Genomic DNA, 19,205 nt, shown 5'->3' with positions numbered 1-19,205 from the left:
GAGAATTGAGTTATGGATCAAACGGGATTGAAGAGTTGACTATGTCTAGTTAACACTACACATGAGGTTCAAGTTCTATCCCAAAGATGAACAATTTCTATCTATGATCCATGGAACATATGAAAGATTGGATTTAAGTACTAATTAATTTTAAATTAGATCTGAATTACTTAGACTTAAATAGGTCCAAAATCCAAATTAGATTTGATACAAAAGTCCTAAAGAGTTTAGGATTGACAGCATTTCAAAATTGTTTTGAACCGACTTCGAATTGAATTCGAATCGGACCTATTTTGAATGAGATATGAGTATTCCTACTTGCACTAGGAATATCCACTCATGAGCACGATCAAAAATTGATTTGGTGCTTATTTGGGACATCCCAAGTGGGTGTGGGAGTGGGTGCAAAGTGGATGTCATAAATGATGGCAATTATATCTCATATAAGAATCCTTTCATGAGTATTGGACCAATTCAAATCAGATTTGAATAAAAAGTCCTCTCATTGGGTTATGAGAATCATCTATAAATAGAGCGGATCTCTACTTATGGATGAGAGAAGAGAATAGAAGAGAATAAAATAACAAACAAATCAAATTGAGAGAAGAGAAAAAAGAGAGGTCCATCTTCTACATCTCTCCCTTTGTTGCCGCCTCCTCTCCTTGGTCGTGGATCCTTCTTGGGCATCCTACCTGCTGGTGTGAGGTGTCACATCATCACATCTCATCTCTCAATTGATTGTGTATGCGAAGCCAATTGGATTGGAGTTCATCCTGCTTTCCTACGGCGTCTGACGTGCATGCAATGTAGAGGATCTGCATATCCAGACCTCCGCAAAGATTTATATCAGATAATTTGAGATTTGATCTCTGATTCCGCTGCGATTCAGGTAAGGATTTAATCCTTAAACAAGTAGAACATTAGAGAAAACTTTTAGATGCAACCTGGGCATTCTGGAAGGAAACTGTTTCCTTTTCTTCACGAGTCATGTGATGAATGAGTCCCTTGTGTCCCCTCAGACTGTGGCTGATCAGCTGGAACCTTATGTGGAATATTTCTTTCTGTCCATTGCCTTGGATCCACCCTGATCTCCCAAACTACCACACTGACTGGTCATGGAAGGGATCCCGGCTCATCAAGCTCTGGCTCCTGCTGCTGACCTACAAGCCATCCGATGATCGGATCGTCGTCCTCGTCAGCATAATCATCTATGATCGAATCAGTGTACTTCAACTGTACTTCCTCCTGAATGTATTTTAGCCTCAACCTTAGATTGTAATGAATATATATAAGATCATTGAGGCATTTTTGTGTCAGACGATTTCTCTGTTTGCTGTGGATAAGAACAAAGTCAACCAATTACGCTTACAGCCACTAGCAGAACCGTCTGAGAAAGAATACGAACAGCCATATATTTCAAATTTTCTGCTGATATTTCAAAATGAATCTACCATTCAGCTGCAAAAGCAAAATTACATATCAAATTTGATAATATTATTAAATAAAATTACATATCAATCTATGCTGCTCATTATTGATATGTAATTTATCTGGATTCATCTGCTTTTTGTTTTTGACAGCTGATAGGACTCCAAAGCTGTCTGATCTCTTTTTAAACTGTTTCGTCTAAAAAAATATATATTTATTAAATTTATAAATATATCGTTGAGTACAGATCGAATTCAGTTGAATAATCATATTTGTTTTAAACTAACATACCTCTTGTAGACAACGATGCGATTTCTGGATCGAATATCTTATATATGACATTACAAAGAGCAGCAAGAAGCTCGTTGTCCATATCTATCCCAAAAATGGTATACTGAAATTTCGAATTCAAATAATAAGCTTCATATAAATTTCAAGACTGATTAAGTACATTTTTAAAAACATACTTCTAAAAAATATTTTAAAATATTTTTGAATACATGCTTACCGACTAGATGCAAATCTGTACGCATCTGATAGTCCCAACGGCGCTCAATGATGTTAATAAATTCTTAAACATGCTTCGAATCATTCTCACTAATCTGTTTCTTTGCCTCTCCATCATATAATATAAGAAGCCCATCTAGGGATATCTCTCACTGTCAACACACGAAGCACCTCATATAATGGCTTAATAGCCTTCACTACCTTCTCAACCCACTGCCAAAATGACTGACTCGTCACCAAGTTCTCCACATGACTTCCATCAGTGTCGGCCCTCGTATATCTGCTCTCCTGCCACTCGGCACTGACAACTATCTGACGTAGGACTGCTTTCTTCTGAAAAAGACTATCAAGTGCTATGTAGTTGGCAGCAAATCGTGTGATACCCGATCTTAAGATCTCCCCCCAGTATACGTCCGCATCAATGAAAGAACCCATGTGTGGTTGTAGATGAATTTAGTAATAGTCTGGGCAATTTCCACTACCTGCTGCACCCTACGAATCTTTTCAATATCCATCAATATAAGATCAATGCAATGTGCAGCACATGGGGTCCAGTATATCTGCGATTGCTGCTCCATCAGCAACTCTCCGACAACCTTATATTATGTCCATTATCTATGATGACCTGCACGATATGCTGCTCACTAAATCAATCACCTCCATCAGATCAAGAATATATGTGGCATCGTGCATCTGAAGCATCAATTGATTTGTGAAAAAATATTTTTCCATCACAGTATGTCAAAAAATTAATGATGCTCCGTCTAGTAGGATCTGTCCAACCATCACACATCACTGTCAATCCGTATATAAGCCATTTATTTTTGTAAGAAGCAATCCATCTCTGCAGATCCTCCTTGTTACTGTCAAGAAGTTGATCATAGATGTCCTTAGGTCCTGACGGATCTACATCCTGACCGACAGCCTCTATGGCTGAAATAGCAGATATGTAGTAAGGATTGACTGCTGTATTTGCTAGAATATGACTGAAATAAAACCATGATCCAATAGCTCGCCACATATCTTTCTTCTTATCTTTTTTCAGCATAGTGTCAATCCTCTGCTGCTTTGAATCCTTGCTGGACAAAGCATGTGGATCTAAATCATAGATGGTCGCTCCTACTGGAATATCTCTGGAGGACCTCCTACTGCCAAAAGCTCCCAACAAAAAAGACATGCTGCGTCTGCTCCCTCTACCATCAGGATCTCTGACTAAGAGTCCTTAACTCGAATTCTCTCCCATCGATCGCTGTTCCAGATCCCAATTTGTAGCATGATGGTCCAAATTGCTCTCTATACCGGACCATCTCCTCCTACCGATACGGATCCGTCAAGCTCGTCTGAATGGCAGCCTCAATCTGTGCATCATCTGGAACAGAAGCCTCCTCTGACTTTTTAGAGTGGACTCTATAGCTCGACGGTCTACTTCGGCCCTTTTCTGCTTTACCTTTTCCTTCGTTGCTTTCGAATCAGCAAAGTGCTTTTTCATCAATTGTCAGACCTTTTACGGATATTTCTAACACATGGACACATCATGATAACCACCAATTAGGTGCTGCTTCAACCTAATCATCCATCCTCCTTTGAACTCTATGTTGCACCATTTACATCTCCAATAATGCCGAGCCGAAGGCATCTCACCATGATCCCAACCGATGTCACGCTCTGAATTTTTCTTACTCATTTCTACAGGTATAACAAAATACGGCAGTTTAATAATTATTAAAAATATATTATATATAAAATAAAAATTCAAAAAAAAATATTGTGCTTCAAATAATTATTTTAATTAACTGTAATATAACACTAATTTTGTATATTTTTTATTTGATAATAATTTTTACTATTTAAATATTTACAAAAAAAATTTCAAAAAAATTTAAGTTAGATTCAAATATTTCAATTGCTTGAATCATTCTAAACATTATTCTCAATTGCATACCAAACTCTGATTTTTTATTTTTTAATAATTTTTATATAAATAAATATATATTAAAAAATAGTTGATTAATTAAAATCAACAAACGTCATGCTCTAAATTTTTTTATTATAAATATTTGCAAATATAACAAAATATGATAGTTTAATGATAATTAAAAAAATTATATATAAATTTAAAATAATTTCAATAATAATTTTAAAACATATAAATTCAAAATAAATATGTTATATGCTTCAAATAATATTTTTAAATTAACTAAAATATAACACTATTTTTATATATTTTTTACTTTATAATTTTTTATTATTTAAATAATTATAAAAATATTTTTTAATTTTAAATATTTCAAAAAAAAATTGAGGTTAGATTTAAGTAGCTTGAATCATTCTAAACATGATTCCAAAACTCTGATTTTTTTCTTTAAATTTAATTTTTTATTAATTTTTAAATGAATAAATATTTAAAAATATTTAAAAATATATAATTCAAAAAAATTAACAATTTTGATGATATCATGTAGATCTTCTAAAGATCTATCACATATAATTAAATCATATCAAAATCATAAAATTTTGGCATAATTTCTTCTTATTTTCATACTTCCTCATTCTTATCCTATTTTTAACAACAAAAACAAAAAAATAAAATATTTACTAAGAGAATAACACATTATCTTACCTCCAACCAAAAATCAGCCTCTCCTCGAATCACTTCTGCAATTTAATAGAGTTTTTTTCTTTTTTTCTAATTTTTCGGAGATCTCAACGATTTCGTTGAGACCAAAGCACCTTCGAAAGTTCTCTGAAACTTCCCAGAGAACTTTAGACAGTGGGCTACCACTTAAAAATAGTCCAGACCCCACTCCCCTCCCCCTCCCCACTTTTTCACATGGGGTTGTCGGCACGATTCACGCCGAACCATTTCATACTGTCCGATTTTGGGCGGTATAGATCGAAACCGTACCGAACCGGACGGTTCGGTGCGAGGACCGACAGAGCACTGATTCGGTTCGATACGCCCCGTACCGAGTGGAGCGAGGACCGTTAGGACACCGGTCCGTTTCGATATGCCCCGTACCGGATGGTTCGGCCTAGTACGCCGAACCCTACCGTGTGATATTCAAATCCAAGGTTTTCCATACCGTACCGAACCGATCGGTACACCCCGTATCATACCAGATCGATGAAAAATCGGCACGATTCGATCGGTAAATTCGATATACGGACAGTACGAAAGGAAAAAAAAGAAAAAGTGAGAAAGAGAGAGGAGAGGGAGGTGGGAGCCGTCGGAGGCCGACGGTGGCTGACTGCGGCTGTCAGAGGATTTTCGGCCTCGTATCGCCCGATAGGACTTTCAAGAGAGCGAGAAAGAGAGAGAACGCTCGGAGGGGGGCGAGGGACCTACCAGACAGACGGCGCCTCCGTCGCGAGGATCTCGGTGGCCGACGAGCCGACGCCGATGGCCTAAGGACGGTCGAGCGGGCGAAGCCCCTTCTTTTTCGAAATAAACGACCGTCTATTTCGATTTTTTATTTTTTTTCGTTTCAAACTTATGAAGTCTGCAACCTAATTGCCAACTTAAGGGATTTTTAAAAAAAAACACAAATCGTGAAGCCGGCAAACTATTTGCTGGCTTCACTTAAAAGTAGGTTTTTTTAAAAAAATTTGCAAACGTCCGCGGTGTCGCGTGGGTGGACTGCGCCTTCCGACGACCACGACGGCCAGTCGGAGGCCGTCCGACGATCCCACCAGCTCCTTCCCCTCCCTCTTTTTCTTTTTTCCTCTTTCTCTCTATTTCTCTCTTTTTTTCTTCCGGTTCGGGTCCGCTTGCCTTCATCGATTCAGTACGATACGAAACTGTACCGAACCGTATCGCTGACCGACCGATACGGCCGACAGTACCGGTTCAGCATACCTTGTTCAAATCATCTGTTCAAATAATTTGACTTCCATAACTATAAGACAGTTCTTGTTTGTATGGACCTTTTCATGCCTTGTTAATCGGGGTGCTATAGTTGCGAAGGTGAACGTCTGTGATAGAGGATGACTTCTTCACAGGATTAGCCTTCCCTGGTGCAACCAACAACACTGGGATCTCTGGTGACAGGGCCAACATGGAGAAGATCCCATGGCTCAATTCCTAGAGCATCTCCATATCCACATCGACTATGCCCCCGGCAGGCTCAACCCTCCCCATACCCATCCCCACGCCATCAACATATTCTTTGTCATCAACGGCATCCTCAACATCAGATTCATCACCACCGCCAACAAGCTCATCACCAAGACCATCACCAAGGGCGACGTCTTCATCTTCCCTCGCAGCCTCATCCACTTTCAGAAGAACCATGGCAATGCCCCCGCTATTGTCATTGTGGCCTTCAACAGCCAGCACCAGGGTTGGAGAAGGCAATCGAAGTGCCAAAGCTCTAGAAATATTTCGAAAAAAGAAAAGGGGCATCGCAATATGCCACAGTGATAGCGGCAATCAATATAAACATGCGATGGCTAGCGAAAAAGCAAGTGCGGAAGATCAGGAGGCTCGGGTAGGGCGGGTGTGGTAGGGCCAGCATCACCATAATGCTACACCGACAATCGAGTTGGCCAAGGTGGTTCTGGGCATCGGTGGTGAAGTTGTAGGTGACTTGGAGGTGGAGATGCACCACCTTTCCATATGTTTATATTAGTGGAGATACATTCCGGAGTTATTTGTAATTTACTCCATAACATCCATCCATCCATCCATGCATACATATTATAGTTAGGTACTTAGAACTTGTCATATTTTAATAAAAAGCAAAAGAACAAGCTAAGCATTTCACCATTATCCAAAATATCATGTTCTCGAAAAGCTAGGAGAACGCCCCACCATGCATAGTCACCCACTGCAACATTGATTGCTTTAGGAAAAAAAGAATTACTACTACCTTAAAAAGCAACAACTATTGCTGGCTTTGCACTTGCTTAACCTCAATAACATTCCTAGCTTCAAGCACATTCCTAGCTGCTACATATTTTGATCCCCTAAATGTTTAAAGCTCCACTTCACAAGGGTACAAAGAATTCATGTGGCAGCTGTCTCCCTCTATTTTGTTTTTCAATTGTGTCCAACCAACAACCATTAAGTTCAAGGACTGCCAAACTGAATGGCCAATGGTATGGTTTGGTACGGTTCCGTACCGATCCGTGTTGGGCCAAACCAACAAGACAAAAGAGAGAGGAAGAAGAAAGACAGAAAGAGAGAGAAGGGGAAGGAGAGAGAGAGGAAGAGAAGGCCTCCAACAGTCGAGCTCTTGTCAAGCTTGATAAGGGTGGAGGGAGGGAAGGATCGAAGGAGAGAGAGCGGGAGATCCTCCTTATCGGATCTCCAAACGGACAACAATGCTACCGTGACGTCTCTGACGATCGACAAGCAAGCGCCGAGGGCGGCCGAGGCTAGAGGAGCTGAGGGCCTCCGTCCTCCAGTGCAGAACAAGGATTCATCCTTGTTTCGTGTTTTTTCGATTTTATCACATGAAGTCAGCAATGCAATTGCCGATTTCACCGTTATTTATTTTTTATAATTTTGGTTAGGCAATTGCTGACTTCGTGCGATAAAATCCAAAAAAATATAGAACAGGGGCGAACCCCTGTTCCGCGCTAGAGGATGGAGGCCCTCGGCTTCTTTGGCCTCGACCACCGTCGATGCTCGCTCACCAGCCGTTGGAGACGTCGCAGCAACGGTGCCATCTGTTTGGAGACCTCCGACAACCTTCGAACATCCGATAAGGAAGATCTCACCCCTCTCTCTCCTTTGATCCTTCCCTCCCTCCACCCTTACCGAGCTCGACAAGAGCTTGGCTACCGGAGGGCCTCTCTTCCTCTCCATTTCCTCCCCCCCTCTCTCTTCCTTTCTTTCTTATCCCTTCCTCCGAGATGGCCACTGTGCCATTTTGTACGCCAGAACCGGTTTCTTACCAATACAGTTCGACACAGCATGAACCGTCCAATTCAGAACAGTTCAAAAAACCCTAATTAAGTTCCTCCAAGCATAATGATAGACCTATGAAAACAAGATCTGAGTTCGTATTTTTTTGTTGTGGGCTAATGAGGCTGCTAGCTGCCTGCTAGCCATGCAAGAACAAGCTTCAAAATAAATGAAAAGAAAAAAGAAACTATTTACAATTGTATATGTTTCTTTCACCACTAATAAGCCTTTTCCCACAAAAACTAGATGGATTTATTTGTTTCAATGGAATCTAATTCAAAAGCCACAATCAAATTTTAGGATGCAAAACCTTGGGATTGGGAATGTATATCTGCCAATGATTTTTTTGTACTTAATATTAGAACACATCCAACTTGAGAAGCATGTTTCCAATGCTACATTGACAATTATTTATAAGCAGATAATGGCAGGTTTATATGATGGATTCTATTTTGTATATTTTGATCCTTGGGCTATGAGATTTATTAAATTTATACTAGGGCCTTGGTTTATAGAAATCACTATTTTTCTCATCATCAATCTAAAATGTGCTTTTCAGTTTGCAAAGGGCTTGAATGCGAGCTTGTCCAATAAAACCCTCGAACCCTATGAATTGGACCTCACCACCTGTCCAAAGATGTTTAAAACTATAATGGAGCTGACATATTAGTGCTCTTTAGATTTTAAAATCACTTTCATACATATAATATAACATAGAAAAGCATGGATTGCGGAGTATAAACTAATACTACTACCACCACCACCATAATATATCATATTAATCAATTTATAATGCACACCATATTAATCTATTGATGATGCATACCATCCACTGCCCCATATTAAATTTCCTACGGCTCTTTTTAGACTTTCATGTTTGTTAGCATTTTGGTCAAAGTTCGGCATTGAGACCCCGTACCAATACCATTCTATTACAGTATTAAAACACAGTTCAGTACAATACGAGACAGCATACTGAGTGTTTATATGGTACAAGATAACATACTGATACGAGACCAATATGGTATGATACACCCTATATAGGATGGTACAACAGACCATGATCTTGGTATTGTCTTGCAAGACCTAATTATGATATGCCATAAGACAAATGAAAAACAAACATCAATCTTTGAGTTGAATCAATTGAGTCAATGTTAAAACATACTGTTAAGGAATCCTAGTCTAATTAGGAATCCTTATGTATGGAAAGTTTTCTAATTATTAGGAATTTTATTATTAAGGAATCCTAGTCTAATTAGGAATCCTTGTATTAGGAATTCAATTGTTAAGGGATCCAAATTTAATTAGGAATCCTTGTATATGGAACATCCTAGTGAGTGATTTGTGGAGGGATTTATGGCGAAATTGCCTATGTATTAATCTCTACAATTAGTATATATATCATAGGACACCACCACATTGGAGTGTCCAATTCTCCAGAATTCTTTCTCCCTCTTCTCTTTCTCTAGCCTCTATTTTCTAACATGATATCAGAGCAGTTTTTCAAACCCTAACAGAAACTTTATTAAGCCGCCGACGCTCCTATCATCGAGAGGTGTCCATCAGGGGGTGTTTGTTTTTTTTCCCATCTATAGTGTTTGAGATGCTATTCATCCACAATACCGGGACTCTAAAGGTGTTACTGGGATCTGGTTTAACGACCAAGATTCTAAAGGTGTTGCTAGGACCTGATTTTTTTTGCTTGTATTCAAACCCAAATCAGTATGTGAAACCTCTATTCTTTTACCTAGAACTTATCATCCATAGGAGATCCTACAAACAATAAGCCGATGATTTCAACCATGCTACCGCCTCAAATAACAACTCGAAAGTTGAATGGTCAGAATTATCTTCAGTGGTCAAAGGCAATTAAGGTTTATCTAACCAGCCAAGATAAGCACAAATATTTGACCGAACATCCTCCTACTGATCAGACTAACTTGATATGTGGATTCAGGAAGATGCTCAACTGGTGTCTCTTTTATGAAATTCAATGGAATCGAATGTTACTGATATGTGTACACATTTAGACACTTGTAAGAAAATTTGGGATTATGTTAAATTATTATATGCTAGTGATTTGACCCGAATGTATGATTTGTCAATGGAGTATTTTCGCTACAGAAAAGAGATGAAACAATCACTAAATACTTTGGTTGAAGCGGATCTACGAAGAGTTGAAGGTGATTCAGCCCATTTCAGCAAATGTCCAGAAGATGCAAAAGCAGAGAGAACAAAGGGTAGTCCTTAAATTTTTAGCAAGCTTGCCATCGGAGTTTGAACCTGTAAAGGCACAAATACTAGGAGGATCTAAACTTCCATCCTTTGCCGAGACCTACTGAAGAGTTCTACATGCATCTTCCAAGGAAAATATGGCCAGTGACCTAATCTCTGATCGATCAGCTCTCATTTCTACAGTTGATTTTAAGGGGAATAAGGGTGGAAAAGGAGGAAAGGGAACCCTCAAGTGTAATTACTATGGTAGATGCGATCATATGAGAGATCAATGTTACAAGTTGAATCCTCAACTAAGGCCAAAAGTAGCAAACATAGCAGCAACTGACTCCTCTGCAGCTGCTGCTACTAACTCAATTTCAGTTTCTAATGCTCAGGAAATGGTGACAGTATCTCAAAAAGATTATACTAAGTTTTTTCAGTATCAGAATGCTCAGCATGCATCTATTCCAACCAATTGCTCTCTTTGCTCAATTAGGTAAATCCACTGCTTGCTTTACTTCTCAATCCCATGCTCCCACTCCTTGGTTAATAGACTCTGCAGCCACTTATCATATCACAGGTACATCTAGTTTTTTTACTTCCTTCCGTTCCATAAATAACTCTCATCATGTTACTCTCGCTAATGGATCCACCATAGCTGTGAATAGGATTGGCACAGTTAGTCCTAGTCACTCCTTTTCCTTATCATCTGCTTTATATATCCCTAATTCTCCATTCAACTTGATATCCGTTAGTAAATTAACCAAACACTTGAATTGCTCAATTCTCTTTCTTCCTAACTATGTTGTTATTCAGGACTTGAAGACAAGAAAGATGATTTGCAGAGGAAATGAATCGAGGGAGCTTTATTACTTTCAACCACTACCATCCAATGTTGCCTAATCAACCATAGCTACTTTTGAAATTCATTGCCATTTGGATCACCCTTCTTTGCAGAAGTTAAAATAGTTAATTCCATACTTGAGTCATTTATCCACTTTAAAATGTCAGACATGTCAACTTGGGAAGCATCACCGTATTTCTTATGCTCCCAAAATAGAAAAGTGTGTCAATCATCCTTTTTTGTTAGTGCATTCAGACGTCTGGGGTCCAAATCGTGTTACTTCCAAGTTAGGATTTCGTTATTTTGTAACCTTTGCTGATGACCATTCTCGAATGACTTAGATTTATCTAATGAAGGAACGTTCTAAGTTATTTTCTATATTCCGTGATTTTTGTGCTAAAATTCATACTTAATTTAATACTTCTGTTAATATTCTTCGAAGTGATAATGCACAGGAGTATTTTTCTGATGAATACAAAACGTTCATGCGAGAATCTGGAATGATCCATGAATCTTCATATACCAGTACACCACAACAAAATAGTGTGGCCAAAAGAAAAAATAGACACATAATGGAAACTATCCGTACATTGATGCTTCAAATGAACGTTCCTAAATCATTTTGGAGTGATGCAATTCTTACCACTTGCCATCTTATCAATCGTATGCCATCCTTTATTCTCAATGGCAAGATACCTCATAATGTTCTCTTTCCTTCTCGACCCCTTCTCTTTGCCTCCTCGAATTTTTGATTATATAGCCTTTGATAATAACCATAGTCCAGGTCGTGATAAATTAGATCCTAGATCATTCAAATGTATTTTTCTTGATTATTCTCGCACCATAAAGCATATCGATGTTATTGTCCCTCTTCGAATTGTTTCTTTGTTAGTGCTAATGCCACATCCTTTGAGTCTACTCTATATCATACAGAAAAATATAACCCTTCAAATTTGGAATTGTGTTTACCATCACCTAGTCATGTTATTTCACCTAACTCCTTGCCTTTTAGTTCTTCAAGTAGTTTATCTCATCCTGACTTATAGGTTTACACTCGTAGGTCCCATCAAGTAGTTCATCAGCCCTTTGATTCAGATGCTCCGTCAACCACCTCTCCACAATCTTCAGATCCGGCACAAAGTTCCTCTACTCCTTGTGACTTGGATCTATCTATTGCTCATCAAAAAGGTAAAAGGAACTGTACTATGCATCCTATCTCTCAGTTTATTTCCTATGACCATTTATCCCCTTCCTATTCTGCATTCGTTTCTTCTTTGTCTATTGTGTCTCTTCCTAAGTTTGTTTCAGAAGCCCTTTCTCATCCTAATTGGAGAAGTGCTATGGAGGAAGAGATGCATGCTTTGCAGGACAATGGTACTTGGGAGCTTATACAGTTGCCTCCAGATAAGTTTGTTGTTGGGTGCTGATGGGTTTGCACTATGAAAGCGCACCCTAATGGTTATATTGATAGACTGAAAGTTCAGTTAGTGGCAAAGAGATACACACAAGTGTATAGTTAGGACTATTCTGAGACTTTTTCTCCCATTGCCAAGAATACCTTTGTCCAAGTTTTTATTTCTCTTGCAGCTACGTTTCATTGGCCTTTGCACTAATTAGATATCAAGAATACTTTTCTTCATAGCGATCTTCAAGAGGTGTATATGGAGCAACCTCCTAGGTTTGTTGCTCAGGGGGAGTCAAGATTAGTTTGCAGATTAAAGAAGTCCTCGTATGGTCTCAAGCAATCTCCAAGGGCTTGGTTTGGGCGTTTCAGCGCTGTGGTTATGGAGTTTGGACTTAAAAGGTGTGGGGTTGATCATTCTGTTTTCTACCGACATTCTAGTACTGGAAGAATTTTATTAATTGTATATGTTGATGACATTGTCATTACTGATGATGACAATAAGAAAATACAAAATCTGATGGGCTTTCTACAATCCAAGTTTCAAACAAAGGACTTGGGTCCACTAAAATACTTTTTGGGCATTGAAGTTGCCCACTTCCGCACTTCCGCTCTGACATCTTTCTCTCTCAAAGAAAATATGCCCTAGACTTGTTGAGTGAGTCTAGGATGTTGGGCACTAAACCTGTTCACAGTCCTATGGAGACTAATAGTAAGCTTCTTGCATATCAAGGAGAGTTATTAGATGATTCAGATCAATACAGAAGATTGATTGAAAAATTAAACTATCTAACAGTGACTTGACTAGACATCTCTTTTGCTGCAAGTATAGTCAGCCAATTCATGAATTCTCCACGAATGAGTCACTGGGATGAGAATTTTGAGATACCTCAAAGGTGCACCAAAAAAAAAAGTTGCTCTATCTGAATAATGGGCATACCTTGGTTAAGGGATATACAGATGCTAATTGGGCTGGATCTCCATATGATAGAGATCCACTACTAGCTATTGTATCTTTTTAGGAGAAAATTTGGTGTCTTGAACAAGCAAGAAGCAAACCATAGTAGCGAAGTCTAATGCAGAATCTGAGAACAGAGCAATGGCCTATACCACTTGTGAGTTGACTTGGTTAAAGCACCTTTTAGAGGAGCTTGGGTTCTCACATTCACAACCTAAGGAGTTAGTTTGTGATAATCAAGCAACAATTCACATTGCTTCCAATCCAGTATTTCATGAGAGGACCAAGCATATTGAAGTTGATTGTCATTTTGTCAAGAAAAAGCTATTACAGAATGTTATCAAGACCTCTCATGTAAAATCTGAAGATCAGCTTGCTGATTTGTTTACCAAGTCTTTAGGTGGCTCTCGGGTTAAATATATTTGTAACAAGCTGGAAACTTATAGCATTTATGCTCCAGCTTGAAGGAAAGTGTTAAGGAATCCTAGTCTAACTAAAAATCCTTGTGTATGGAAAGTTTTTTAATTATTAGGAATTCTATTATTAAGGAATCCTAGTCTAATTAGGAATCCTTATATTAGGAATTCTATTGTTAAGGGATTTTAATTTAATTAGGAATCCTTGTGTATGGAAAATCCTAGTGAGTGATTTGTAGAGGGATTTATGGCTAAATTGCCTATGTATTAATCTCTACAATTGGTATATATATTATAGGACACCACCACATTGGAGTGTCCAATTCTCCAGAATTCTTTCTCCCTCTTCTCTTTCTCTACCCTCTATTTTCTAACACATACAAAACAAATTGCATATGGAACACTTCACATTTTATTATTACCCTTATAAATAAGTCTATTTAAGAGTATGAACAGGCTAGAATAAAGGTATAAGAAAATTATTATTAACTCGCCATGGAAAAACTTGCTTACCTTATGCGCTATTGTGCTCTACCAGATGAAGACATGAAGTTTCTTACAAGCATGAACTAGCTAAAATGAGAGTATAAGAAAATCATTATTAACTACCAAGAGCTATCAAAGGAAGTCGAGTTTCAATATAACATACTACACACGCACATACATGTATGTATGTATGTATGTATCACTCACTCACACACACACACACACACATGCATATGTACGTCCATGAACCAATGGGACAATTGCAATTTTGCCAACAAGAACAACAATCTTATTCTTGCTGTGATAACCATGACTTCGGAACAAAAGGGCACCTCGGGCATGAGATAAAATGTAATGGAACACGTTATATTACACCTACTTGCAACATAAGGATGGAGACATAATCATAACTACCATTCCCTTCATATTTCTTTATTTCAATAAAAAGAATTCAATTAAAAATCTCAATCAATCCAAATGATAATTCCGTCATCGGCAAATAACCAGTAGTTCACTGAAATAAGAGCACAAAACTACCAAATTGAGCAAATGACTTCTTGTCCAAAACAAAAATCACCTAACAAGCACACAATTGATTAAAAAGAGTCGGAGTAAAAGTTGAAGCACCAGCAGCAATATCCACATGAGCACCTTACCCAATATGATCTGGTATGGCCGATACAACCTAGTACACACTAGCGATTCAACCTAGAAGACTTGAACATTGAATTTTATTTATGTATATCACCACGGCTACTCCTGATATGAAACTTTGACTGAGGCCTTTCGCTCATTGGAGTACTTGTTAAAATTAAATCATGTGACTGAATATAAAATCCACATATTTGAGATATATCATAACTTCAAAATATGCATGCTTTGATATACATATAAGATAATAAACTATAATAGAACCAGCAGAACCAATTGATTCCATTATGGTTCCAATCTACACAACCACGTAACTTTCTAAGTATTAGTTTTCATCTAAAAAGAAGAAGATATGAAGCAAAACTTTGATTTACAATCAATAAGAAATCAGTGAAGTCCCTTAAGATTTCATCACAAGGAAATTCCATACACATTACTGAAATAAGTGCATTATGCTGATCATATCAGTATATTATATGAATCAGGTAATAATCGGACTTATAGAAAAGAGGAGGAGAGACAAATTGATCCAATTCCCAATCGCATAATCACAGGATCATCTTGCCTGACCGCCAAAATGGAAAACCAAGTTAAACACAAAAAAAAAGGAGGAGAAGTAAGAAGCATGCATACCTCACATAATCACTACTGCTGTGGGTTCTGAGGAGGCTGCTGCGGGTTGGGCGGTGGTGGGGGCGGCATCCCAGGTCTCGGCGGGGCAAACACCCCACCTGCCGGCATCCCAGGCCTGGGGGGCGGAGGAGCCGGCATGATGGGCCTCGGCGGCGGCGGTGGCGGCGGGCCGCGCATGATCTGAGGTGGCGGGCCCATTGGGCGCTGCCCGAACTGGGGCGGCGGCACAGGGAAAGGCGCGGGCGGCGCCCCTGGCCTGGCGGTGAACTGCAGGGGGCCCACGGGAGGGCGGGCGCCCACGGGGGCTGGGGGGAAGCCGGGCATCTGCGGGGGGCGGACGACCTGCGGGTAGGAGACGGGCGGGGCGGAGAGCTGGGGCACCGGGGGTCGGGAGAGCTGGGGCTGCATCATGCCAGGGGCGGGGCCTCCGACGCCGCGGACGGGGCCAGCAAGGCCAGGCTGGGCCTGGATGAGGGGAGCAGTGGGGACGCCGCGGCCGGCCGCGCGGCCGAGGCCGGGGCCGGCGAGGGCGGCGGCGGCAGCCTGGGCCTTGGCGCGAGACTCGTCGGGGGGAGGGGGGCCCTCGACGGTCATGGAGACGACCTCCTCGCCACGGAGGAGGACGAGGCCGAGGGTGCGGCGATCCTCACGCTCTTCGCCACCTTTCTTGGCTGGGGGAAGTTTGCGGAACTCCTCGCAGTCGCCGAGGACGAGGTTCATGTGCCGGTCGAAGGCCATGAACTTCCCCACCAGCTGCCGCCCGTCCTGGATCGTAACCCGCATCCGGTAGTTGACGTATTGCAGCATCTTCGACCCCTTCGACATCGACATTTTCGCTGGTCGACGCTCGTCTCTCTCAATCTCTCGCTACCCTAGGGTTTTGGGTTTTGCAGGACGAAAGCACAAAAGTAGAGGCGCCACTTGGGTACTAGTTTCCGCATTGTCACGTGCGGCGTGCGTGCTGCTTCTGGAAACCAGGGGGAGGAGGGTGTCACCGCATTACTGTAAGCAGTTCCCACACCAGGCGCAAGTGAATGGTGCAAATCCCGGAGCATATCAACGGTGGATAGATCTATGCCCGATGTCCCTAATGCCCATCCATGTATACTCATATGTGAGAATTTCTGTGTCATAATTTTTCATTTATATTCAGATACCATATTAATTATTATATTTTTGATCCAAAATTATGAGTTAGAGATTGCGATACTTATAGGGGCCATTTGGTTGGGAAAAATTTAACATGAAAAAATAATTTTTATATCAGATTATCATATTTGATATAAAAAAAAGATTGCAAATAAATTGATTAGCTTTATGCTTATTTTTCGAAAAGAAAAGATAAAACAAATACTATGAGAGATTGGTATTTGATAAATTTTTAAATGGCAGTAATTCATACTTGACAAAAATATCCCCAACAAAACTACATATGTAATTATTAAATTTATTTAGATGTCTTTCTAAATTTATTTAATAAAAAGTTTTGGTAAAAAAAAAAGATAAAGATGGTATTATGTAAAGGGCTATATGATTATAGTCATTAAATAAAAATTAATTGGAGATGATAATGCTATTTTAGTATCAAAAAATTATTTTATGTTAAAGGGTATATTATAAATTTGGCCATATTTCTACATAAATTTACCTCCAACCAAACGTAGTAATTTTTTTTCGTTATTATTTTTTAGAGTAATTTTTCCATCAACCAAACACACTAAAAGTTATTTTCCTCCACAATCATTTTTTTAAATAAATAAATCTAAAAAATTATCATATTATCCCGTAATCTGACATACTCCAACCAAACGAATCCATAGAAAACTCTCTCCGCAAGCATGCAAAGCATCTTATCAAGCTATCATAAAACAAAAGCAGAATAATTAATTCAATAAATTAAGTCCAAATCTAAATTCTAATTTTAATATCTCAATAAAATTTAATAATATTTGAAAGATCCTACATCAAATTCAATCTAAAATAAAAGTATCAAGGCTCTACTTCTAATCACTCTCTCGTACATATTCCTATATTATTTTAGTTCTCAAGATCAATAAAAACAGTAAACATAGGGTAACAAGCTTGACAGCCCAATAAGCAATGTTTACTTTAACTAGATTAAATTAGGCAATCAAATAAATAATTATTTATAAAAAGTAAGCATATAGAATTCATCAATTTGAAATTAATTTATATTATGCATCATTATCAAAACATTAATCATGCTGAATTCAATCTGTTGAAATTCGAATTTCTTTCAAGAATTTAATTTTTTCAAAATATTAAGTTTTTATCAGTTAATTCTTATCAGCCATAAACTATGACCATATTATCCTTGTGACAGAGCCATAACACCGCGTATCATTTTGCAGTAGATCGTGTATTATCTTACAGCAAGCTGCTTATCAACTTACAGCCGGCTACATGTCATATTGTAGCCTACTGCATATCATCTTGCTGTATATTGTGTATTATCTTGCGTTGAAGCCCTTAGGCACCATGAATTAGCAGATGGTTTGTCACAAATCTATTAGCAACAGGTCGCATATCGCTTGTAACATAATCTATTGCCAACATATTAGCCTCCATTGATAGGATCCTCCACATAGTCAGGCTGAGAGTTCAAGTCATCTCGAATTAAATTCTTTTTATAAATCATGTTTCTTATTTCAATTCGGTAGAAATACACATAATCATATGATATCAAAATCAATCGAGTGTAATATATAACAAGATTAATACTTTCAATCATACTTCATCATAATATTTCAAAATAAGATATTTCAATAACAAATATCATTCATCAAATTCATGCATCATTTCATAAATCATATCAAGAAAATATTTATAATTTATCGATAAATCTAGAAAAAGTAAAGCATTACTTATCTCTCATGCATTTCTAACAAATCCATATAATTTTAGAAATTTTTTTCTAAAGTCTTCGATTCATAGTTCATATCATAGTATCCTATTATCGAACATCTATAACCCTATATAAGATTAATTCCAATATTAGAAAGAGTATGAATAATTAAGGAAGACAAGATTGACAATAGTCATATTCAGCAGTCTGGATCAGTCTGATCATCTTTACTTCGTCGATCAAGATTAGGCTAGGAGAAAGATGATTCAATATAAATCGAGGGTGATTAAATCAACAGTGTTCAACAAGAATCAAGATAGAGATCAATATGCCGATTAGTGATCAAGAGTCAATACAATCATCATCTAATTAAAGTCAGCCAAAACACAAAGATTCGATAGAGATCAATAAAGACTGGATCTCGTGCAGCTCGACAAAGATTTGGATGGTAAAATTATACTATTCGATTGACAAGGTGGTTCAGAGTCTGTCTACTGGATTAACTCGGATTCAAAATGACAAGGTGGAAAATTCTTCACTAGGTTCATAAATCAAGTGGAGAGAGATAGTTAGAGGAGAAAGAAATTTATAAGGTATAACAAAACTTATCAAATGATACAACCTCAATTAGTCCAATCAAGATGGGAACGGATCCTCTGCAGTACTTAAAAAGTACCACAGAGTGCTGTGCATGCTTGGGGACATCCATCAAAAGATGAGTGGTTGCGTGTGTTTACACACGCATCTTAAAATACTAAAAAAAGATAAATGGATAAATCCTAGAGATATTTGAATAGTTTAAATGAATATCACATGACCGTCCCTTTTTTGATGGATGTCTTAAAATATGCACAGCATCCTGTGGTACCTTTTGAATACCGCAAAG

At 38.5% G+C, this 19,205-nt stretch overlaps 1 protein-coding gene across 1 annotated transcript in view; it reads right to left on the bottom strand.

Moving 5' to 3' along the window:
• The window catches only part of LOC105035857 (uncharacterized), a 28,196-nt gene extending 11,830 nt beyond the window's left edge, over positions 1 to 16,366 (bottom strand). Inside the window, exon 1 of the mRNA XM_073251731.1 lies at positions 15,454 to 16,366. Coding sequence (XP_073107832.1) covers positions 15,466 to 16,284 — 819 coding nt within the window. The 5' untranslated portion in view covers positions 16,285 to 16,366 and the 3' untranslated portion in view covers positions 15,454 to 15,465. The remainder of the gene's footprint in view (positions 1 to 15,453) is intronic.
• Positions 16,367 to 19,205: the final 2,839 nt, after the last annotated feature.

This window comes from Elaeis guineensis, chromosome 2 (genome assembly GCF_000442705.2).
Source record: "Elaeis guineensis isolate ETL-2024a chromosome 2, EG11, whole genome shotgun sequence".
Taxonomy (NCBI): domain Eukaryota; kingdom Viridiplantae; phylum Streptophyta; class Magnoliopsida; order Arecales; family Arecaceae; genus Elaeis; species Elaeis guineensis.
The sequence above is the reverse complement of the archived record's forward strand: the minus strand, read 5'-3'. Positions and strand labels throughout refer to the sequence as shown.